The 23,587-nt window shown below is 46.8% G+C and overlaps 5 protein-coding genes across 8 annotated transcripts; 4 read left to right on the top strand and 1 right to left on the bottom strand.

Annotated features, from left to right (window-relative positions):
- The first annotated feature begins 469 nt into the window (after positions 1-469).
- LOC133910964 (protein RADIALIS-like 3) lies at positions 470-1,312 on the top strand. 2 transcript variants are annotated; one of them, XM_062353204.1, is made up of 2 exons: positions 470-816; positions 916-1,312. In XM_062353204.1, exons 1-2 carry the CDS (start codon positions 584-586, stop codon positions 935-937), a joined length of 255 nt encoding a protein of 84 aa, XP_062209188.1. In that variant the 5' UTR covers positions 470-583; the 3' UTR covers positions 938-1,312. The 2 variants fall into 2 exon arrangements, with proteins under 2 accessions (XP_062209188.1, XP_062209187.1); XM_062353203.1 differs by having other exon boundaries at positions 910-1,312.
- A 1,874-nt stretch (positions 1,313-3,186) lies between these two features.
- LOC133912063 (long chain base biosynthesis protein 1a) lies at positions 3,187-8,533 on the top strand. Of its 2 annotated transcripts, XM_062354612.1 has the most exons (13): positions 3,187-3,518; positions 3,813-3,977; positions 4,066-4,160; positions 4,273-4,364; positions 5,359-5,452; positions 5,534-5,606; positions 5,689-5,821; positions 6,187-6,361; positions 6,535-6,675; positions 6,874-6,969; positions 7,064-7,205; positions 7,923-8,050; positions 8,138-8,533. In XM_062354612.1, the coding sequence occupies exons 2-13, from the start codon at positions 3,866-3,868 to the stop codon at positions 8,312-8,314; spliced, it is 1,458 nt and encodes a 485-aa protein (XP_062210596.1). In that variant the 5' UTR covers positions 3,187-3,518; positions 3,813-3,865; the 3' UTR covers positions 8,315-8,533. The 2 variants fall into 2 exon arrangements, with proteins under 2 accessions (XP_062210596.1, XP_062210597.1); XM_062354613.1 differs by lacking the exon at positions 3,187-3,518 and having other exon boundaries at positions 3,796-3,977.
- A 6,104-nt stretch (positions 8,534-14,637) lies between these two features.
- Positions 14,638-16,302, top strand: LOC133912062 (probable carboxylesterase 8). Its single transcript, XM_062354611.1, has one exon. The coding sequence runs from the start codon at positions 14,812-14,814 to the stop codon at positions 15,811-15,813; it is 1,002 nt and encodes a 333-aa protein (XP_062210595.1). The 5' UTR covers positions 14,638-14,811; the 3' UTR covers positions 15,814-16,302.
- A 1,575-nt stretch (positions 16,303-17,877) lies between these two features.
- LOC133912060 (uncharacterized) lies at positions 17,878-22,069 on the top strand. Of its 2 annotated transcripts, XR_009908757.1 has the most exons (3): positions 17,878-20,095; positions 20,178-21,448; positions 21,522-22,069. XR_009908757.1 is itself a non-coding variant. In XM_062354609.1 (2 exons), the coding sequence occupies exons 1-2, from the start codon at positions 18,276-18,278 to the stop codon at positions 20,869-20,871; spliced, it is 2,514 nt and encodes an 837-aa protein (XP_062210593.1). In that variant the 5' UTR covers positions 17,878-18,275; the 3' UTR covers positions 20,872-21,486. The 2 variants fall into 2 exon arrangements, 1 of the variants encoding a protein (XP_062210593.1); XM_062354609.1 differs by lacking the exon at positions 21,522-22,069 and having other exon boundaries at positions 20,178-21,486.
- A 273-nt stretch (positions 22,070-22,342) lies between these two features.
- On the bottom strand, positions 22,343-23,580 carry LOC133912061 (uncharacterized). The gene is made up of 2 exons (XM_062354610.1): positions 23,276-23,580; positions 22,343-23,200 (listed from the first exon to the last, which is right to left on the bottom strand). The coding sequence occupies exon 2, from the start codon at positions 23,180-23,182 to the stop codon at positions 22,343-22,345; it is 840 nt and encodes a 279-aa protein (XP_062210594.1). The 5' UTR covers positions 23,183-23,200; positions 23,276-23,580.
- Between the last annotated feature and the right edge of the window lie 7 nt (positions 23,581-23,587).

Below are 23,587 nucleotides of genomic sequence, written 5' to 3'. Positions count from 1 at the left end.
CGAAGGAGTGTTTTCACCTTTGCTCATGACTGTCGCGTCCTCGCATCGGGTGGACACAGCTGAACTTAACATAGCTGCAGTAGAAGTCGGCAAGTGCTTGCAAGCCCGGCCAGGGACACATAAAAAACAGCATCGATCCCGCTGATCTGGCGACCATTTAACCCCGCACACTAACAAAGCCAAGATGCGGTTAAAATAAACCCATCATCTAAAGCCATGGTACTTTCTTACGTCGGTCGAATAAAACTCCGGCCAACGAGGTCGCTCGTCAGCGGCCCTGCTCCCCCTCCCACAATTTGCATTACTTTTCCCGTCAAGCTTTAGCCGCAGCTCGCCTCTTAGTTTAGTGGCATCACTGTCCCGATTCGTTGCCGCAGCACGCATAGCAGCGGTTTTCACTATGCTGCGACAAAGCCCTTCCCTCCCCTATAAATATCATCCGTTGTCGAATGCTTGTTTCGAAGCAACACAGATCGGTGGATCGATTGCCACTGCAGGAGCCAAGCTGCTTGAAAGAGTTGAGAGGTAGCTGCTAGACGCCTTGCTTGTCTTGAAGCAGAGTGCAAATCAACGAGAGAGAGAGATGGGGTGGAGCACGAGTGAGAACGAGAGATTCGAGCGCGCGCTGGCCACGTACGACCGCGACACGCCGGGGCGGTGGGAGCGCGTGGCGGCCGCGGTGGGCGGGGGCAAGACGGCAGACGACGTGAGGCGCCACTACGACCTCCTGGTGGAGGACCTTGGCGACATCGAGTCCGGCCGCTACGGCTACCCCAGCGGCGCCACCACCAACGGCAACAGGAACAACAGCAGCAGGTGCGCGCACATGTCCATGCATGCATGCCGTCGATTCTCACCAGGCACGTTCACGGCCAGCTGATAACATATGCTTACCGTGCGTTTTCACAGAGGCAGAATCAAGCGGGCCCAGACATGATGGGGCGCGTACGAGATCGGCGGCGTGCGAGAGCTGCAGCTCACCCGTCACGTACGTGAGACGTGTGTATGCTCATGTGTATAGGCATTCAAGTGTGCCGTACAAGTATGTGTGGGTTTGGGTTTTCGAGATGCCCGTGCGTGCATGTTGCTGCCCGGCTACGTATGTCGTGTGAGAGGAGCACGTACGTACAGCGTGCGTACGTACGCATGGCCTGCTTCTGCCGCCATGGAGGGCGCGCCTCGTGTGCGGCGATGCTCTTCCACGACGTGCTGCAGCAGCAGTGCATGTGCAGCTTGCTCCCTTTTCCGTGTAATGCTTTGTTGCTCCTACTAGTTAATCTTATTAACAATTGTGTGACTGAAGTGTCGATCGTTCTGGGAAGAAGTTGCTTTGACCGATCGAATCCTCCCGTGTTCATTTCATTTTCATTTTTCAAGTCTTCGTGAATGAATTGCCATGCCGCACTAGCTCATGCAGGTAATTATTTTTTTAACTTTTCTTTTGAGAGGAAATTATTTGATTACTAGGCTAGCATCTTGCATCCTAAGAGCATCTCCAACCGATTACTTAAATCTCACTCTCTATATCTTCATATAGAGAGCCTTTTCAAAAAAATTCCTTCTCTATTTCTCTACGCGCTCCAACAACTCTTAAATCTCACTTCCTAAATTTCACTCACATATATTTTATTAGTATCTTATAAATAAAAAATATTTACAATGACTATATTTGCAACGGCTAAATTTTGTATATATTTAAATTTTATTTGAATTCAAATTAAATTAAAAGAATAATATCACATGAAATAATAAAAATGCATATAAATAGGACATTATAAAGGAACTCACTTTTTCACCATATAACCTAGGGTTGAAAATAATTTTAAAAATTAATCCATCACATAAGAAAAATATTAGTGAATTTTCTCAAATTTTTGGGAATTTATTTGAGGCGCAAACAATTGTTACAATTTATAAAAGTAGTCTTTTTTGGAGAATTTTAGTTTAAATTATACACAGGTTTTTTGGGTGAATCTAGTTAAAATGGGTTGCACATAGATTATAGAACAAGTACAAAAAAATTAGAATTTTTGGAGTAACAGAAAAGCATTGTTTTGAATAGTGAAGATGAGTAGGAAAATTCGAGTACTGTTCATAGGGTTCCACAAGTCATCGTCTCTAGTGAATGGAGATGGCCAGCGAGACCCGTTGGGTGGAAGTGGCGAGTCACACCGAGCGGATAGCGAGCGAACAAACATAGCGAGTCAGGTGGAGAGCTGGTTGGAGGACGTTTTTTTTTTACTGATCGCTATATTTGACGATAGGGAGTCGGAAAGAACCGGTTAGAGTTGCTCTAAGATGCGTACATTTAGGTGCTATACATACTTAACTGGACTGGAAAACACGTGCACTGGCAGTAGAACGTTACCCACGGCTATCCATAACAAGGAAACGGATCAGTTGAGCCCAGCCCACACAACCTTGAACCTTCCGCCTCATTTGGCCCGGTTGAATATACAAGTACAAGGGCCATTCAATCAGAAATAAGTTGTTTTTCTCCTGAAAAAGAAGAAATAAGTTGTTTTCCTTTCTGTTCAACATCCTCTGCTCTCCCACGCTGACAAAGCATTCGAGGCCAGTCTTTCTGCTCCCTCTTCTTGAAGCAGTCCTCTCCGCTACGTCAAAAGACCAAACTGCATAATTTAATCTGAAAAAGGGACCAAACTGCATAACACCATGAAGTCGTGTAGTGGTACACCGGCAGTCTGCTCATTTTTAAGTACTATAAGTTGGACAGGCACGCACATATATTACACTTATATCTACACATTCATATGAGTATATCCTAATATGCATTTAAATAAAATTAAATATATAATTTTACATAGCGTGGGTATATATTTTAACAACTAAATACATCCGCTTATACTTGTGCTATTTATCTTAAAATTTAATCTTAAAAAAATATGAGCGCCTGTGTGGTCCGGGACTTACGGATGGAAAGATTCCACCATAATAACGCTAACTCTGGAACAAAGTCAAGCATGAGGGGCCGTGTGTAAAGGTTAATTTTATGGTTAATTGGCCACTAAAAGCCCAAAAAATGATTCAAAGTGAATAGAAGTGTCAGCCTCAGCCAGGATTGACTATTGATCAACGCTGGCTGGCTGGCGGACCCGGTCGAAACCTCCGCTCGCACAAGCACAAGCAAGAGCCCAGGCCAGCCAGCCAGCCAAAGACGACCGCCGCCCGAGCGCGAGCCCACTCAACTCACCATCTCCTCTTCTCTTCCTCCGCGTCGTCGTCTCCCCCGTTATATTAGAACCGCATCGAGACTCCACTGACCACCACGGCACCACCTCGAATCCGTCGCCCTCCTCTTCCCTTCCTTCCTCCGGCGCGCGAAGCGAGCCCACCACACGAATCGGCTCCTCGCGCCTGCTCTCGCCCGGCTCCGCGGCCCAGTTCGTCGCGCCCTCGCCGGCGAGCGAGCGTGCGCGCGCGCGCGCGCGTCCCAGCCCTCCTCCGCTTTGGAGCGGAGATCCATTCGGGCTTCGGCTGGCTTCTACTCTCTGTCGGTAAGGAAACCCTAGCTTTGCTCTTGTTCCGCAGGATCTTCCCGTTGCCGCGACCAAACAAATCCAATCCTTTCCTGCTGGGATGGGCACTCCAATCCGCCCAGCTCGTTTCGGATTTGTTTGCTGTGTCGAGCGGGCGCACTAACAGCAGTTTGATTCCCGAAAATTCTGGGGGGTTCAGCTCAATGAACGCACGTGTCCCCACGTTAAGCACGCCCCTGGTTTCAACATTGGATTCCGCGTTTCAGCGATCGATCTGATTCATTGACGAGCGGAGCGTCGTTTGCTTGGCAGATTCGCGACGCTGAAGTTTCCATCTCGTGCTACGAGAAGCTCTCCTCGCGGGAATGGATATGGCGTTGCCGGTTGTGAATGCCACCGCGGCGGTGCTCGCTCGTGTCTCGGCTGCATTCAATGCGCCGCTGGCTCGTGCGGTCGTCTTCGGGGTCCATATTGACGGTAAGCTTCTTCCGTTATGATCCCCCGTGTGTTGCGTTGAGGGTGTCGGGATTAGAGTTTGACATTTGGTGGCGATGTGGTTTTTCAGGGCACTTGGTTGTGGAGGGGCTTCTCATTGCGGTCATAGTGTTTCAGCTTTCCAGGAAGAGCTACAAACCACCGAAGAAGCCACTCTCTGAAAAGGTCAGGTGTTCTTCCTCGTTGCTCACTACTATTTGTTGATGTTACATAGTATTCATTTTGGTTATTGCTTCATGAAGCATATCGCTGAATGTTGGCATTTCGTTATGTGCAGGAGATTGATGAGCTATGTGATGAATGGGAGCCAGAACCTCTATGTCCTCCGATCAAGGAGGGGGCCCGAATCGACACTCCAATGTTGGAAAGGTTTGTGTGATGGCCTGCTATACAATGATGGTGACCTATCAGATTGCTTAAACCAGTAGTTGATGCAGCTGTGTTATAAAATTTTCACTCTAAGGGCTTTTGTTCTTAAAATAAATTCTTAGCTAATTTTAAAGTCAATTCAGGTGGTTTATGCGTGAAAGAATGCGCACTTCAGTATTCCTACATATTTTTTTTCATACCTGTGGATATACTGGATGAACTTGCTGTAGAAGTTGTGATAGTGTTGGCACAGCTACTACAGTGTTTCCGCTTAACATAGCTGTGTCATGTGAGGAACCAATATTGAACCAAACCACCTTTCCGCTAGATTGTACTATTTGAAACCATGCACTCATTAAGCAGCAAGGGAGACCATGAACCTCATTCAATTTATTTTCCCTTGCTACCCAAATGCCTAGTATTCTCGAATTGTTTTCTCTTTCTGATATTAGTAAGGTCATTAAAGCGCCTAGTGTATGCTGCAGGATGGTATCTTGCTGATATTATTTCTTAGGAGAGTTTCTTATCATCACAATCAAGTTGTATCTCTATCTAGTTGCTAACAATATAATTTTTCTGTGCCATCATTGCACTATAATATTGGTCAGCGACTGCATCGATCATATGCTTTCTTAGCCTGCAGTTTCTACTAGCATACATGCTAAAATTGCATTTCGTTTTTTTTCATTTTAGGAATAACTATGTACATCCATAACAATGGCAGTGCTCTCTCTGAAGTAACTACATACATGTTATAGTCTTTCTGTTGCCCTCCTTGGAAAATGTTTAAGTTATCCGCATATGTTATTCATTTCACATAAACTTTCTTGAGACATTTCTGGTTTGCTGTTATCAAACTAGATACATGCAATATGGTCATAGATGTTTACTACATGTATTAATGATTGCAGGATATCTGCAGTAGATGGACATCGTATATCATTTTGTACTCCTGAGGTTCAGAACTAACCCTGCTGCTCTGTTTTTTATACAGTGCTGCTGGACCACATACAATCGTTGATGGTAAAGAAGTTGTCAACTTTGCGTCAGCAAACTACCTCGGCTTAATTGGCAACGAGAAGATTATTGTAAGAGACAAGTCTATTGTTTGACACTATCTCAACAGCTGTATTATTTTGGGATATCTAAACAAAGTGGGTGAATTTCAGGATTCTTGCGTTGGCTCATTGGAGAAATATGGTGTTGGGTCTTGTGGTCCACGCGGGTTTTATGGAACAATTGGTTTGTACCTTCGTTCACAGACAATTATCTCGGTTGCTAATATAGAGGAGGAACTTACCTTTTCATTGTGGAACATTTGCAGATGTCCACCTTGACTGTGAGGCAAAAATAGCTAAATTCCTGGGAACTCCAGACTCCATTCTGTATTCATATGGGATTTCTACAATATTTAGTGTGATACCTGCCTTTTGTAAGAAAGGAGATATCATAGTCGCGTAAGTTCACCTTATTCTTTGATGAAAATGTATGAAGTTTATAGCTTCAGGTACAGGGAGCTGTTCTGGTGCTTGCTGTGTGACAACTTAATATAAATTTTTGCAAGCACCAGATGGGTATTTTTATTGCTTATTGTATTGATGACCACGTGCTTGACCTTTTAGACATCATTCATTTCTTTGGCTCATAAGCTTTAGCAAAGTTTTCGCCTCTTTCTTGTCTCTTCTGATGAATTGCTAATGCTCTCCATTCAGTTAACCATACCTGGCTAGTTTTCCACTAAATGTTTTTTTTTTTTTTGCTTTCTCTTGATTTGTTTTTTACCTGCTGAACTTACCTATCCATTATTTTAATGTGATTGCAGTGACGAGGGTGTTCATTGGGCAGTGCAAAACGGTCTCCATCTATCAAGAAGTACTGTGGTGTACTTCAAGCACAATGATATGGCTTCACTTGCAATGACTTTGGAAAAACTTACTCGTGGAAATAAACGTGCCGAAAAGATTAGACGCTACATTGTTGTAGAATCCATCTACCAGGTGTGGTGCTTTTTGTGATTGTTTGTGTTGATATGTGCAGTTGTTTTTTGTATGTCCTCATGGAAGTTTGCAACATAAGACATGGATCCTACCTGTAGAACCTAACCAACTCATTAAGGATTTAAATTTTTTAATGAAACCTCTCTTATTGTGGTTGTGATTTGTGAATGCAGAACTCTGGTCAAATTGCCCCCTTGGATGAAATTGTCAGGTTGAAGGAGAAATATCGGTTCCGTGTTATTCTGGAGGAGAGTCATTCTTTTGGTGTGCTTGGCAAGTCTGGGCGCGGCCTTGCTGAGCATTATGAAGTTCCAGTGAGTGTGTTCCCCCAGCTTTCTAAATATTTTTCACCGTGACACTAAATTGGTGTAAAAGAAAAAAAGGTGTTATAACTTATAATCCACAACTTCTTGGGCAGTCACCAATTGATTCATGAAATATTCTTGTGTAGTATTTTTAACTGGATACTTCAGAACATTCTTCCCATTTCTAAAACTTCCATACCTCTGCAGATTGAAAAAATTGATATCATCACTGCTGGAATGGGAAATGCATTAGCTACTGACGGTGGCTTCTGCACAGGAAGTGTCAGAGTTGTTGATCATCAGGTAGATGCAATACCAGATTGATATAACATCAATTTTTATGTTGGAATTGTTGCTGTTTAGTGTTTTAACTGACTAAGGAGATATGACTTTGCAGCGTCTAAGTAGCGCTGGCTATGTTTTCTCTGCCTCGCTGCCACCTTATCTTGCCAGTGCTGCTGTTTCTGCTGTCAACTACCTGGAGGAGAATCCATCAGTTCTTGCAAACCTAAGGAGCAATATTGCTCTTCTGCATCAAGGTAAATGTATTGTCTTGTCATTTAACTATTTTGGTGGCAGATAGAGGATTTTGATAAGTTTCAATGGCATACATGGAATTGCCACTAACTTATCAGGTTGTGCTTTGTTCTTTTTTCATGGTTAGTGGGGAAATAGATGAGTCTATCTGTCTATGTCAATGCAATACTTTGATAATTGCTTAGCATAAATTATGTTTATATATGTTTATATATGCATGATTATGAGATTGATTGGAAAAGTGTGTTGATTTGGAAAGGCAAGGCAAGAAGTAGTCTTGAGGCTGGACTCTATGATTTGTTTTTTAATCTTCTATGTTGTTTCGTACTCTTCTACGTACGATCGATGCTAGTGGTGGTGCTGGACTAGCTACCGGTGCAACTTGAGATGGATGGCGCAATTCGACGGTTGGATGTTTTGCTTTTTTTTTTGGGGGGGATTTTAAGGATTTTCCTAGGATTAACGTGGAGGCACCAAAAGGAGCCTCCAATTCTTAAATATAAGATAGTTTACTGTACACCTTCTCTTCATGTTAGTGCTAGTTTTCTAAACATCGGTCAAAATAGAATTGAAGTTGTGTACCGTATATGCAGCCCATGATAGGAGCTGCAAAAGTAATATGGCATGTCATAACTAATCTTGTTCACGTATGACATGATTTCCAACTACTGTGTTACTAGTGGCCGCCACCTTGATACCTTGTATGTGTTTGATTGCAGAACTGTCAGATGCTCCGGGGCTTGAAATTTCTAGCCATGTTTTGTCACCCATTGTCTTCCTTAAGCTGAAGAAATCGACAGGTTCTCCAACAGCTGACCTAGATGTTCTTGAGACCATTGCTGAGAGGGTAAGTCATAGTCAACTCAAGGAAACATGGAGCTACAGTTTACGTTACTTTTCATAAGCATATATTCACACGTCCTTTTTCCAACAGGTCTTGAAGGAAGATTCAGTCTTCATTGTAACTTCAAAGAGGTCAAATTTGGACAGGTGCAAACTTCCTATTGGAATCCGCTTGTTTGTATCAGCAGGCCATACTGAATCAGACATCTCCACACTATCCTCATCTTTGAAGAGAGTTTCAGCATCAGTTCTTTCGGACTACATTTGATCCATTCTGAATTCCCCTCAAGACGAAATCGATCCTTTTCTACGTGCTGTGTACTTTAGGCCGTGTGTGTTTGGTAAATGTACATAACTTGTACATTTAGATCTGATGAATTCATCTTGTTGTTGCTCATACCTACTGTACTTGCAAAATAAAGTTCCGTAGAACAGTAATCTTGGAGAATGGTGCGCTTGTGCTATACATCTGGCAGATTTCCTAGTAGTAGTGATTTTCCCTGGAAACACACCATGTTTGTGAACGCTGGACGTCTTGGTCATCTGAATACAGATATAGAGTTATTCCTCTTTTAAGAAAAAGGAGCAACGGTTTTCATGGTCTGACAAATGCAAGGCTCCCTCCGTTTCACTCATATTAGACGCTATGCCCGTAGGCCAAGCTGTCACCAAGTTTAAAAGAAGATAATCGGAATGTATAAATACTTACGGCCTATTTGGAACACAAGAATTTTATCTGTCTAATTGAAGTGATTCATGTGAATATCCTGTGAAATCATGTGTTCAACATTAGCGTCTTTTACATCAGTAAAGTAGGAGTTGAGACTTGAGAATGCAAATATTGCTATAAACCATACTCTTATCTTTACCTTGTTAGACAAGTATTTTCTGAGACGCACAACTCGTCAGGAAGGGACAAAAGCACAGACTTATCATCTCAGTGGATGAATAAGCACATGGCCTACTGCTGCTAGGCTACTACGCATCACATGGCAAAAAAGATCTCGCATCCTTGCTCCGGCCAGTGCGTCAGTGCGTAGCGGTGGCGCTCCCGCTCGGCTCCTACAGCGACGCCGCGTTCCACATGCGGGAGCTGTTTGCTGCTGCGTGAACTGTGCATGGCGCACGAGTTGGGCAGGGTCCTCGTCCATGCCGCGGGCCTCGTCCACAGCGGCTGCCGCTGCCGGCGGCCGCACCGCCCACCAATAAAGCGCCACTACTGCTGCGAAATCTGGAACAAGTCTCGCTCACAGCAACTTCTCGGTGTGTACATGGAGAGCGTTTATCTTTTTCCTCGAAAGGGTGCGGGGAGATGCTAAAAATGTACAGATGGGGACGGTGCTTTTTGCGCGCTGAGACCGGAACCTGGTGACTCCTGCAGTGGCATGGCCGGTCGGCGGTGACATCTGGGTAGAACGAAAAAGAGTGCTATTGGGACGTCCACTGCAAGGGGATGAGATCGTCGGAACGGGATCCTCTAATCGAGATGTTGGAGATAAGGCAATCGAGGATTCGAGGTGCAAGTACAAGGATCGAGTTGTAATGTGGCTTCAATCATTGGTCCCCGTGCTTGATTGTCTTCAGTGGAAGGTATCCCGTAGGCCGTAGCCCGTATGACCAGTTGGGCTGGTAGGTTAGTTCAACTAGCCGGACCAAACACACTCGGTCAGTCCACTTGGGAAAAAGAAATTCGAAAGGACGGCACTGATGCCGTGTTTGGTTTTTGTTGCCCGAGATGGACTCCGCAACCGGATCATTTGCCGAGCTCATCGTATAAATACAGCTAAGCAGCTTCGACTTTCTAATACAGACTCTAGCCTTCGATTTCCTAACACAGATCCTAACCTCTGACTTTCCAACAAAAAAAGGTCATCCGAACCACAGGAAAAAGACTCCCGAACGATGCCACCAAGGAGGATACGACGTCAAAGATGCTATCGTCACTCATCTGGAAAGATCGGGATTGGATTTTCACCCATAACACCTCTCAGAGAGGCGGGGAGCATCGCAGCATCACCTCCAAAGAGGTAACAGCACCCAAGGACGTCGCTAGTGCCGGCATCGACACAAGGTCGAAAGGGCTTTCGTCTGGTGCTCCTGGCCAATCGTGGTCGGACTGTAATCGCATCGCAACCCTATGAAGATGTCGACAACGACAATACCGTCAGGGTTAAAAGAAGGGAAGCTGACGACCCGCACACATGCCATCGACAAAGCCAACATCAAGCCATCAAGGCCCTTGCGGGCCAGATTAGGGGGAATAGACCAATCCAACAAGGGGAGAGGCCGAGGCAACCCAGAGAGAGCGGAATAGTGCAAGCATTACAAGCATCAACCATCAGCACAAAGACAGACCCTACGCGGAACAATGGCGACCTTCACAAAACCAACAAGAGGCGTGGCATGGCCAGAGCTTCACGTCGACGATTTCCTTACAGGGGCATGAAAAACTACCACCGGGCCATCACACGCCTCACTACTAGGTGCCTGCATCGCCAAGCACGCGAAACATGCTGCATGAGTGACCACACGTTGTCGCATGGTGCAAGCACCTGCAGTCATGCAGATCCTACTCGCCTTCGCCTACCCGTCAACAACCACCATCCAGCCCACAAATGTTGTCTGTGTGTCCTCACCACACAGTTGGGGTCCCCGCAGGCTGGATATGTGGGAAGGAGACTGATCCAGCATGTGGGAGGATGCCAACGGGACCTAACCATGTGGCAAGCCAGAGCAGAGCCCGCAACGCCCAACAGGCACAACCCCGAGCATGGTGAGAACGCCACCCTAGGCACGAAATGAAAGGCGACCTCCCCCTTGTGCAAGCGCGATTGAAGCTCGAGTGCCACCGCCGGTCTGACGAGAAGAGACACGGTGGCGACTAGAAGGAGCAGCGAGGCCTCACCCCCAACAACGACTCGAGCAGCGCAACATTGGTCCGATGAGGAGTAACGCGGTGCCAACTTGACGAGGAAAGACCGGAGACCGAACCACACTTACACCGACCACCAACGCCGGAACCGGTCTTGGAGGCTGTCAAGACCGCCAGGAGGTGATAGATTCGGTCAAGGACGGCAGGATCCGACCATGCAGGACCACGTCGAGGTGCGTCCTCCATGAAAGCATAACTGCACAAGAGAAAAAGAGGGGGCGGGGGGGGGAGAGGAGGAGAGGGAGGGAGGAGGAATCTACGGACGAACATTGCTTGGTGTGCCCTCTGGCCGCCGTCAGCGGCGGCGGTGACTGATGAAGGGCAAGAAATGACGCTGCTTTGGTGGCTGGTTTGGTTGCCTCATATGTCACCTGAGGGGAGTGATGTAGGAGGCGCAGAGGCTCCAAGGATCCATCTAATCCACTTTGGAATCACTCTTTGAAAATAAAGATATTCTTAGTACTCGGGAAAATGAATCATTTTGACCAAACATTGTGTAGCAAAATGTAAATGTAACTGGAAAGGGAGTATAAAGTGTTTCTTTTGTTGTCAAAGTGTAAGCATACTACACCTTTTTTTTTATCCTCATTATGCAAGATCGGCTTGGCGCATTGTTAAGATTGTCCTTGATATGAACATGCCTAGAAATATTTCACACATGATGGGAGATTGGCTAACGGGTTTTGGACATAAACTTAAGAAGAAAATCTTTGTGGGTGTAGTTTCATCCTTTTAGGCTATACGGCTATATCGCAATGATATTACTTTTGACAAAAAGAAAACTATATCTTTTATGGAGGCACTCTTCAAGGATAGTTATTGGCTAAGGCACTGGACTTCACCATAGGAAGTGGACCAGAGGGGAGATGTGAGCAAGGTGTGGTAATCCTTGGAGGTTGTGACTATGGATGTCTTCACAAAGAATAGGTGATGGTATGTGATGGATGATTTCTAGGATCATGTAGTGTGTTCATTTATTCTCTTATCCAAAACTTCAGCTTGTTAATGATATGATATAATAATGAACCAATGATAAAGTTCACCATGTAGTGCAAAGGCGGAAACTTTTACATTATTTGATATAGCGAAAATGGTCATATTAGGTTATAATTATGATTTTGGTGATTAATGATAACATATTCATTGAGACTAATATGTTTATCAAGAATATATATTAGTAGATCTTATAGATACAATACATCAAGAAGTCACCATAGCCGAGACATAGTTTGATTGAATTGAAAAAAATCCCAGAAATATTTGTCTCACCAGATGGTCTGATACAGAGGAATTTGCACTCACTAGAGCATTGTGTCCAGAGGCTGATAGCCTCACCAGATATTTTGGTGAATAGGACATGAGACTAACTGAGTGTTTCTGACAAAGAGGAAGAAGGTTGAGGACCTCACTGGATAGTCCGTTGATATGCACTGGGTAACACTGGAGTATTTACTGTAGAGAAGAATGCAAGTGCAGAAGACTAAATATCAACCCACCGGATGGTCCGCTGCTCTGTGTGTTGAACTAATCGGAATATTTCTGACAAAGGGGAGGAAGGCTGAGGACCGCATCGGATAGTCTGGTGATGAAGGGTATAAAGCACCGAAGCATTTCTTGCAGAGACGATTCCAAATGCTGAAGAATGAAGATCAACTCACCGGATATTCTGATGATCATAGAGATAGTTGTATTGGAGCATTTACAGGAAAAAGAAGAGAATGTTTAACTCACCGGATGGTCCGGTATGAATAGAATGAACACTGGATGAATGCACCAGAGCATTTTACACAAAGAGACTGCAAAAACTTGGATGACTCAAGATAACTCACCGAAGGGTCCGGTGATAGATTTGAAGGTACACCAGAGTGTCCGGTGTTCACAGAGGCATGGAGTGAAGTTTCAACGGCTAGTTTCTGAAGATGTACTCACCAGATGATCTGATGTTAGTACTACTATTCTTACGAGATCATCCGATGTTAACAACTTTTCTGAGTCGTTGAGAAAACAGTTAGTTAACGGGTTTAAGACTATAAATACCCCTCCACTTAGTCATTTGAAGGTGTGCATGCTACTGGAGTCTAGGGAATCTCATAGACACTTGAGAAGACATCGAAGCCACCAAATTACCTAAAGTGATCATCAAAGGTGATTAAGCACATCGAAGCCACTAAAATGCTTAAAGTGATCATCCAAAGAGCTTAAGCATAAAATTAGAGTGTTGAGTGCTTATAGACCTAAAGTGAGTTGTAGCTAGGTGCTGCATTTTAATAAGGAATCAATGAATAATTCTAACTTGTACCAAGAGGTACATCTATAACTTGAAGTCTTGGTGACTCACCGGCAAGCTATCCCCCTCCGACTTGGTGTGGAGCGACGGCAAGCCACGTATACGGGGTTGTGAAGACCCTTGCTTTGGTGACTCAAGTTTCGAAGTGATCATGATGACAAGTAATCAGAAGAGAGGCTGGTTGTGAAATCTTACCTTGGTGGTTTGGTGGCTCATCCGGTTTTCCTTGGTGGTTTGGTAGCTCAAGAGTCATGATCGGATATCGATTGGGAGTATATCTCTGGTGGGGCTCCAACGTGGACTAGAGATAACATCCATGTCATCGATATCATAGGATAAAAATCCTTGTACCAAATTTATCTCTCTACCTTATTTACGTTTCCGTATTTACTTTCTTATAATTTACCTTGTTAGAGTAAATTATAATTATTTGGAACGGTAGAGTAGACACGTTAGATAAATTTAGAATACATTCAAATAGAAATTAAGATAAATTTATCTTTTAAAGTTTTTAGAGTAATTAAATTTTCAATAACCTAATTCACCTATTTTAAGAAGTCACTATTCCTTACATCACCTATTTTAAGAAGTCACTATTCCTTACATCTGGGAAAAGAACTTCTAGGTAAAATTTCACATGGGGGCAGTTGTTTCATGCACAATAGCAACAAAAGGTTCCGTTCCGTTCGTACTACTTGGGTGTCTTGGTAGTTGGTCGTTTGGTAGTAGTACAGCAATTAACAAACTTCGGTTCCGAGTGAGCGAAAGAAAAAAAGTGCTACAAATACGGTGCAATCTTTCATTTATGAAGGAGAGGTCAGATCAGAAGATAGTATCGTCATCAAGATGGCCAGTCAGGCGTCGCCACTTTGCGTTGGGCGAAGGACAGGGCGGAAAGCGGCGTCGGTGCCGTCGCCAGTGTACCACACGGCCGCGCGCCATGCGTGGCCGCGTCCCGGCCACTCGCACGCGCGCGAGCGGCGTTAGTTAATGCGAGGGAGCGACCTGTGGGCTAGCCCCTTTCACCCGTCCGACCCGGGGGCGACGCGGGCAACCGAGCAAGTGGCGATCGAGTCGACCCCGCCGTCCCAGCAGCGGAAGTTTCGCGCCCCGCGGCCGTCCGATTCGGCCAAAGATGCCACGCGCGCGGACACAGATCGTTTGTATTAATAACGATTAATACAGATGATTACTGTTTGTACAGTAATATGAGTCTAATGTTACAGTTCTCGGCATTAATTATTACTGTTTACTGAGAATTGTAGCAACAATGATTGATTCTGCCGTACCACGGATCTATACTGTAAATACACTCAACCGCCGTGCGAGGTCGTCTCTCACCGGTTGATCGAACCACGCCACCGCCCGTCGCTCTCAGATGGAGGACGGCTCTACCGCAACGCCCAACCTCCCCCGCGCCGCGCGCGGTATATATGCGCTGCGCGCTGGGGCTAGCTCGGTTATGCCGCTCCAGCTCCTGTGTGAGTAAACGCCCAGTTACCTCGCCGGCGAGCTAGAGCCTAGAGCTGTCCAGTGGGTGGGCGCGATGGACCCGTACAAGTACCTCAAGATCCGTTTCAACCCCGATGGCTCGCTCACTCGCTACGGGGAAGCGCCGCTCCTCCCCGCGGTGCCGGCAGGGGAGCCCGTCGCTGTCGCCGCGGAAGGCGAGGACGAGCCGGCGCGCTGCATTGTGGTGCACTCCAGCGACGCCCCGCTCAACGACGCCACCGGCACGAGCCTCCGCCTCTTCGTGCCGTCCGACGCCGGAGCTCGCGGGCACGGCCGTGGCCACGGCGGGCTGCCGCTGATCGTCTACTTCCACGGCGGCGGGTACGTCCTCTTCCGCGCGGCATCCGAGCCGTTCCACAACACCTGCACGGCCGTCGCCGCCGCCGTCCCGGCGGCCGTCGCGTCCGTGGACTACCGCCTCGCGCCCGAGCACCGCCTCCCCGCGTCGTTCGAGGACGCCGCCGACGCGGTCCGGTGGGCGCGCCCGCACGCCGCCGCCGGCAGGCCGGTCTTCGTGATGGGCAGCCACAACGGGGCCAGCATCGCGTTCCGCGCCGCGCTGGCTGCGGTGGACGAGGGCGTGGACCTGCGCGGGGTGATCCTAAACCAGCCGCACCACAGTGGCGTGAGGAGGACGCCCGCGGAGGAGGCGTCGGTGGACGACCGCGTGCTGCCGCTGCCGGCGAACGACCTTCTCTGGGAGCTCGCGCTGCCCTTGGGCGCCGACCGGGACCACGAGTACTGCAACCCGGAGGCCATGCTGGCCAGCGTGGGAGCGGCGCGCCTGCGGAGACTCCCACCCTGCCTGGTGCTCGGCCGGCGGAAGGACCCGCCGAGGGACCGGACAAGAACACTAGTCGATGCACTGCAGATGGCTGGGGTGGCCATTGAGGCAAGGCTCGACGGCGCCGGGTTACACGCGATGGAGCTGTTCAAGGCCAACTGCGCCGCCGAGTTCATCGCTCAGGTGGTCGACTTCGTCCGTCGCCACTCCGCCGCCGCCGCCGGCGACGTGGTCGTTGCGAGCAAGCTGTGATCGTCAAATCGTTCGGTCACAATGGAGGTTGGTGTACGGCACTATCTTGGAAGTTGCATCTATTTTTTAAAGGATATTTTCCAAATCATTCCATGATCATCGCGTTACGATGCCCAGTGGCGAGCTGAAGAGTCAAGTCTAACCAATAAGTAGACTCAGTACAGTGCAGTCTTCCGGATAGGTTCGTCGCGTTGGCCTTTTCTTTCTTACTGGATCTTTCTTTCCAGCGAGTCGATTTTGACGCCACTTTGCGGTCAGTACCGTCTTCTGGCTATTGCCCTACAGTACGAGGCAGATGTACTCGTATATACTGTTGTTGTTTTTCCTCCGGTCAAAATACATATGTTTTTACTTTTCACAGTCTTCGATATAGGACCTTTACAATACCCCTAAATGGATGTGAGCCATCTATTTATTCTCATCCAATGGTACAGATCTACTATGTACTAGTGAAACTCTTACTAATAATATAGTAGTATTTGTGACTAAGTATGACTAGTATGAGGGTATTATTGAAAAGGAAAATATCAGATCTTTTTTGCAGTTGATAATAGCGATTGGTCTGTTGTCGCTTCGCATGGTCTGAGGAATGACGATGACAATATCACCGAGAGTCTTGGAGCCGCTGCTGACCAAGCGGCCGGCCTCCTGCCCGCGTAAAGCAAGACGTGGAGCAGCAAACAACCATAACATACAAGCACATGTGCTTCCATCGATTGATCCATGCATGGATCGGTGCTTGCACAAGTACACAGCCATGGATTCAGGTGCTTGCATGAGGAATATAGCAGCCGACCAATCCATACGAGCCCAGCAAGATGTCCCGGTGAACAGAACATCCGCAAGCTCGTATCAACGTCCCACCTGGGCGGCAACGGCACGGGCTCGAGGCGAGAGGTGTCTCGTTGACCGCGCGGCAACCGGGCTCCTTAGTTGGCGGCGGGGACCCACTGCTGACCTTGACGAATCGAGCCCCACTCTCGCGACAACAGTAACGATTCGAAGAAGACCCATTACCGCTTGATGACGGACTAATCAAGTAAATATCTCAACTAACAGATAATTACAGAAATATCCTACAAATCAACGGTTAGATTTGATCTATACTAGTGCTTCCCTTGGGCACAGTAAAGGTCCTTATCATATATGCAATTTTGACTATTATTTTATATTAGAATATAGTTATAAAATCTAATAAAATATAATATTATAAAAATATTTTTTAAAATAAATCTACACATGATTTTTATATTTTTAAACTAAATATTTTAAAAGTTATTGACGGTCAAAATTTCAAATTTTTGATCAAATCTTGATCAAAACATCAATTATATACGACGGAGCGAGATTGTTCTGTACTACTTGGGCAAATTTGGGAATTTAGACAACATACGCGACCGTATTTGCGAAAATAGACAACATGTCGACGTATTTGCAAATCTAGCACTCGTATTCGGTATCTCAAATACCGAAATTGGAATTTCGGAAACTGAAAATCCGAAAACACCGTATTCGGCAACTGAGGTGCCGAATACGGCACTGTGGGCCGTATTCGGCACCTCAGTTGCCGAATACACCCTGTACTCTGCTGTATTCGGCAACTGAGGTGCCGAATACAGCCCACAGTGCCGTATTCGGCACCTCAGTTGCCGAATTCAGTACATCATGTCACTTTCACGTCTTGTCGATGCTTTCGGTGTGTGCGTGCCAGCGGGATGCTGCTTTTGCGCTTAATAAAAGCCCTGGCTCGCAGAAGAGAGAAGGGAGAAGAGAAGAGAGCAGCAAAGGAGAGAAGGGAGAAGAGAAGAGAGCAGCAAAGGAGAGAAGGGAGAAGAGAAGAGAGCAGCAAAGGAGAGAAGGGAGAAGAAAAGAGAGCAGCAGTGGAGAGAAGGGAGAAGAAAAGAGAGCAGCAGTGGAGAGAAGAGAGTAGCAACGGAGCAACGCTAGGAGAAGCAGCTCGAGCAGAGGGGGCAGCCGGAGAGGATCAACACGAGCAGCAGCCGCACTCAATTTCCTTAAGGTAAGTTTTTAGATTACGTAGTTAATTAGTAATTATAATTAGATTTTTCTTAGTTCGTTCAGAAGTATATTAATCATTTTGTCAGTATATTGTTAAATTCATTCAAGTACATTTGATTAATTATATTATTTTGGTAAATTAGAGTATTTAAATTAATGATTTAGTTGGGTTATATAATTTTTATTAGTAAGTGTGATTAGATTCTTTACTTAATATAGTAACATGAATTTACGGGATTTAATCTAGGTAATTAGTTTTATTAAAGTAATATAATTAATCAATTAACTTGATTAATTAGTTTAATCACTTAGGTTTGGTAGAACCGTAGAAGATAGTGTCCAGTAGCAACAAAGATGCATATTAGTTGTATATTGCACTATTTAATTAGTATTATTTTTGTACTTATTATTTATTACATGTATATTTATTTAGGAGATACGGTATGATTTTCCATATTTATTATGGAGAACGTCCCACAGTTTTGCACGGGAGACTTGTAACAATTCAGAACTGCCAGCACATAGAGAGTTCGGTTGAGGTACCTATTGATCTAGATGGCCTGAAATCACATATTATGCGCCTTTTGCGTGTGAACCAGCAGTCCCATACTGTTGTCTTAGAGGGTGTACGGCCGCGGCTTGTTCCAAATAGCTCGGTCATTGTCCATACGTTGTTCGAGATGAGTAGGAACAACGCATGGGCTTTGTACTCACGCAAGGCATTGGAGGAGAACTTTGATATGGCGGTGTACGTAAACATAGTGTCACGACTGGTGCAAGGTGATGCAGTGACCACTGTGGAAGGCTCAAGCCAGGAGGTGATGCATGAAGAGGATGGAGGGCATGTCGGGGAGGGCAGTTCCAGTAGAGAGGGAGGTAGAGTGGACCCTGGTGAGGTCGATGCAGGATGCATGGATAATGAAGACGGTGGTAGCGGGGATGAAGAAGCTGCTGACAATGATGACCCGGTCCCGGCGATCCAGTACTTTCGTGGTACTGGGCTCCTGGAGTGTGTCGTCGTTGAGTATAACACCTTATCTAACTGGGGATACCAGAATAGCGACATTCAGGTCGGGCAACAGTTTCGTAACAGAGGGGAGGTCATCCACTTTATTAGCAACTATGCTGTAATAACAAGAAGGGACCACAAGTGCGCCCGGTCTAACCCTACGGAGTATGAGGTCAGGTGTACGAAGCACCCGAATTGCCCTTACTTCGTACGAGCACATCAGCCGAAATATGAGAACTATTTTGTGATTAGTAGACACACCCCACATACATGCAGCGAAGAGGCTATTAGGAATGTGAGCCACGCCGTTGATGCGAGGTTCGTAGCCCAACTCCTCATCACGCTTATTGGCACAGAAATTTGTTTATCGCCAAAATCGATTATGGGGGAGGTGCACACTAAGACTGGCATGCTTATCAATTACCACACCGCGTGGCGAGCGAAGCAGAAGGCGTTGAAGATGCTGTTTGGAAGCTTCGAAGAGTCATACAACAATGCTCCGAGACTGCTGCAGAAGATTGCCATGACGAATCCAGGGACTCAGTGGGCCATGGCGGATGAGCCGATCAGGCTAGATGATGGGTCATATAGCACCACTGACCGATACCTCATTAGGTTATTCTGGTCCTTTGGACAATGCATCGAAGCATTCAGGCATTGTAGGCCGGTTGTATGCGTGGATGCCACATTTCTAAGCGGCAAGTTCCATGGTACCCTTATGACAGCAATGGCGGCGGATGCAAATAATCAGATCATTCCTCTCGCCTTTGCAATGGTTGAGAGTGAAAACAATGATAGTTGGTTGTGGTTCCTCACCTTGGTAAGGACACGTGTCGTGGGAAATAGGGAACGAGTTTGCGTCATCTCAGACCGCAACAAGGGTCTTCTGCATGCGTTGGACGTGCTGCATGATAGCACAAACTGCTCCATTGCATGGCCTGATGTGGAGAGAAGATGGTGCATGCGACACTTGGGTGCGAACCTGTACACAAGGTACCGCAGCAAGTCGCTTGTAAAGAGATTCAAAGGGCTATGTCTTCAGAACCAGCAGGCGAAGTTCAATGAGATATGGAGAGAGTTAAATGAGACCACTCGCAAGATGATGGCAGACCAGCAAGCAGGGGAGGATCAACTGCGGGCGCAAATGGTTGGGGGCCAAACTATCGTTAGTCGTTCACGTGGTACATTTAGCCAGTGGATAGCGGGGAAGCCGGCGGAGCGTTGGGCCCTTATCCATGACACTCATGGTGCCAGGTTAGCGCATAGAATTGTAATTATCATATTGTACCGATTCTTATGCAAATAGCCATTCTAAAATTATTGTATCCCATGTTAGGTACTCCATCATGACAACGAACATAGCGGAGGCGTTCAACAATGTCCTGAAGGGAGTACGGGGCCTCCCGTTGTGTGCCATTATTGAGCTCACATTCTACAGAACGGCGGACTACTTTCGAGACCGTGGTAATGCTGCTATGAAGTGCAGCACACGGTTTTCACCTAAGGTGGAGCAAATCATATCAAGAAGGAAGAGCAAGGCACACTTTCATCGGTCGAGGATCTACGACTTGGCCAACAATGACTTTGAGGTCATGTGCCGCCGTAGGTATGCTTCAGGGTATAGCGCCGGGGACACCGTGCAGCAATGTCAACTTGGACCTAACGAGGTGAAGTGCACATGCAATAAGCCAAAACTGCACCATATCCCGTGCTCGCATGTCTTAGCCGCTTGCAGGGACATAGGTGGCAATGACGGATCACAGTACGTATCACCGTACTTCACGATCGATGCATTGAGAAGCACATGGCTTCCAAAGATGCGGTCCTTTAACATCGGAACCAACTACAAATCGATCGAGGGCCCTAAGTGGCTACCTTATCCACGAGCACGACGCACAGATCCGGGAAGGCCTAGATCTACGAGGCTGCAAGGTGACATGGATGAAGCAGATGCTGTTGATGGCCTTCGCAGGTGCAAACTTTGCAAACAACCTGGACATGACAGGAGGACTTGCCCGACCCGTCAGTAAACTATCAGCCCACTGTCAAACTGAACTGTCTTAGAGACTTTGTATTGTAAAATGTTATTCACCTGTTAGTTGTACTACTTATTGTGCATTATGTGGTTTGCACTGTACCCCTTTAGACAAGAAATGACCATTGTATTGTAAATGTAATTTTATTTATTTATTTCGTGTTTCTTAAATATTCATGGATCCGTGTTTTGATGCAGAGACAGAGCGTAGGTAGTCAGTGAGCAAGAAATCTATGGCGGGATCCTCTAGTACAGGCTTTCCATGGACACCTGCAACGATCGCTATAGCACTTAATGCCTCCTTACAGGTTGTGCGCGAAGGAAACGATGATCCGTTAAAGGAGAACAACATAATCCAAGCCGTGGCGAAATTGCATGCAAGACCCATATGTTCTAGGTTAACCGCGCCACTCCAATGTGTAACCACCGAGGACCTTAGGGCCCTCTTGTATCACCGGCGTCAAATGTATCTGAGGGTCCGCGAACTGGCCGACCATCCTTCTGTGATAGGTTTCTCTAGGAGGCAAAGAACGATAGTAATGTCGCCAGACCAGTATGCATCCCATATTCAGGTATGTCATATAAACATTTGGTCACCCTACTTATCTTATTTCCATTGATTCGAATGATCCTCTTCTGCGTCAGGCTTTCCCGGAAGACGAACAGTTGATCAACAAAGAAATCTCACACTTCTTGACGATGTGTATGCTCTTCGGCGGGGGTGTGATGCCTGGTTCGCGTAGAAGACGACGACAGTCAGCGAATCAAAGGGGTACAGAGGCGACCTCTACGAATCATCCAGATAATGACGAGGACGAAGACGATGACGATTTCATGCCCCCCATGCCTAGACGTTCGAACAGAAATACAGGAGAAAGTTCTAGGAACACTGCAAGAAGACGTTCACGCACAACATCGAGATGCCATACAACTGATAGGGAAATAGGACGTGGTACCACCTCGGAGAAACCTCAAGATGATGACGACGACGACGATTTCATGCCACAACGACCCCGCCCTCCGAGGCTTCCATCTCCGGAGGACACCGATGACCCTGAAAATGATGATGGATTTGCTCGTACTCATTTTTACAACTTCCCAGAACCACCTCGGAGACGACAACTATCTTACCCGGATAGCTTTGACCATCGCACCTGGAATTCTTACGCTAATTTGCGTCGCCACTTTCCTTCGCCCTAAGCATCTATTGTAACCCTATATATTTTATTCCCTTAAGGCATGATATTATGTTCTTTAGGCGTATCGTACATGATAATGTTTGTTGTTGTTCGCTCTTTATGTGTAACCTCTGTACCGGGTTCCATGCTACTTATGCTTTACAACTACTATTGTTTCCTCTGTACTGAGAATTTCTTAAATTAACAATACAGTGAATAAGACATAATAGGGATGACCTCGACATTAAAATCAATAATACATGTGTCATGACAAATTGTCCTGGCTACTCAACGGCGACGATGCCTCACACAATCTCCAGGCGTGTAAGCGTCTGGCGGGTGTGTGGCTCTCATCCCAGCAGCCTGCGCAGGCCCCTGCCTTGCGTGCCCTTGGTCGTCTTCATCATCATCTGCCTGCCCTGTGGGAACCCCACCGAACGTGTATCCCGCCCCGCTTACTCGGCTCTGCATGTACCATGCCGAAGGATCCTCGTGCGGAAGTGTGGACGGCCCTAGAACGTGCTCCGATGGAGTCCAGTGTGCCGAAGGCTCGCCATGCTGGTACCAATGTGAACTTCCAGGTTCATTGAGATCATAGGAGGACTGTCCGCCGAGTAGATCAGTGAAGGTGGCGGTCGCATGCATTGCAGCACCCCAGTCAAAAGCATTAGGGTCGCTCCAGCAAGGGGTCTGCTGCGTGTAGTCAACGACGTCCTCCTGATGAGTAGATGCTGCAGTCGGAGGTGTCATCGTAGCCGGAGGTGCTAGTGAACCCAGCGTAACCTGCTCGGGCGCAGGAGGCTGCGTGCACTCCTCGGCCTCAGCACCGGAACATGAGACATGACGCGCCGAAGCTGAAGATGTATGTCGTGATTCTGACCGGACGGGTTCCTCACGAGCACTGGATGATCGCCTGCTGTGGGAGGACCGCCTGCTGTGGGAGGCACGAGACGGGTCCATGGCATGTTGGTCGTACCCCCTCCATTGCGGGGCACACCCACCTAGACCACGTATAGCGTTTAGGAAGCGGGATCCTCTTGTCCTCATGTACTCCCGGAGAGGGTTACGATCCCTCTGCGATGATGACCTGCTTGGTTCCCCAAAAGGTTGATCCGCTTGCGTATGCATCTCATACGCCTCTTCAGTCTGTATAAGATGAGGGACATGTCAGTAATACACAGATTTTCCAAAGAAAACCAATATAAGTAACGCATCACTTACCACAACATGAAGTAGGCGGGCACGATCCTCGGGGAAGGGTCTGGGGCCCGGCTGTACAGGTCCGCTGAGTAAGGTGGCACGCGTGCGCGGACGGTACCAAGCAAGGTAGTCCCAGTACGTGGCCTCGTCGTATTGTCCAGCAGTAATGATGACATCCACCGCAGCTGATTCTGTCCACCTCCGTATGTACTCGGCATTCTTGGATGCCCAGTCCTGCGTGCCTCCGCCCCCCTTTGAGCTCCACCTGTACGTGACATAAACAGTTATAATTTGTTAACATGGATAACCAATGTACTAAGGCAACATACAATA

Source organism: Phragmites australis, chromosome 3 (genome assembly GCF_958298935.1).
Source record: "Phragmites australis chromosome 3, lpPhrAust1.1, whole genome shotgun sequence".
NCBI lineage: Eukaryota > Viridiplantae > Streptophyta > Magnoliopsida > Poales > Poaceae > Phragmites > Phragmites australis.
Note: the sequence above shows the minus strand (reverse complement) of the source record. Positions and strands in the feature narration are given on the sequence as shown.

Bases quoted from the DNA above. Each gene is read 5' to 3' on its own strand.
- LOC133910964 (XM_062353203.1), top strand. From the start codon at position 584: ATGGGGTGGAGCACGAGTGAGAACGAGAGATTCGAGCGCGCGCTGGCC. The intron at 817-909 runs GTGCGCGCACAT...GCGTTTTCACAG, and splicing joins AACAGGAACAACAGCAGCAG to AGGCAGAATCAAGCGGGCCC.
- LOC133912062 (XM_062354611.1), top strand. From the start codon at position 14,812: ATGGACCCGTACAAGTACCTCAAGATCCGTTTCAACCCCGATGGCTCG.
- LOC133912060 (XM_062354609.1), top strand. From the start codon at position 18,276: ATGATTTTCCATATTTATTATGGAGAACGTCCCACAGTTTTGCACGGG. The intron at 20,096-20,177 runs GTTAGCGCATAG...ATCCCATGTTAG, and splicing joins CATGACACTCATGGTGCCAG to GTACTCCATCATGACAACGA.
- LOC133912061 (XM_062354610.1), bottom strand. From the start codon at position 23,182: ATGCATACGCAAGCGGATCAACCTTTTGGGGAACCAAGCAGGTCATCA.
- LOC133912063 (XM_062354612.1), top strand. From the start codon at position 3,866: ATGGATATGGCGTTGCCGGTTGTGAATGCCACCGCGGCGGTGCTCGCT. The intron at 4,365-5,358 runs GTTTGTGTGATG...TTTTTTATACAG, and splicing joins GACACTCCAATGTTGGAAAG to TGCTGCTGGACCACATACAA. The intron at 5,607-5,688 runs GTTTGTACCTTC...GAACATTTGCAG, and splicing joins CGGGTTTTATGGAACAATTG to ATGTCCACCTTGACTGTGAG.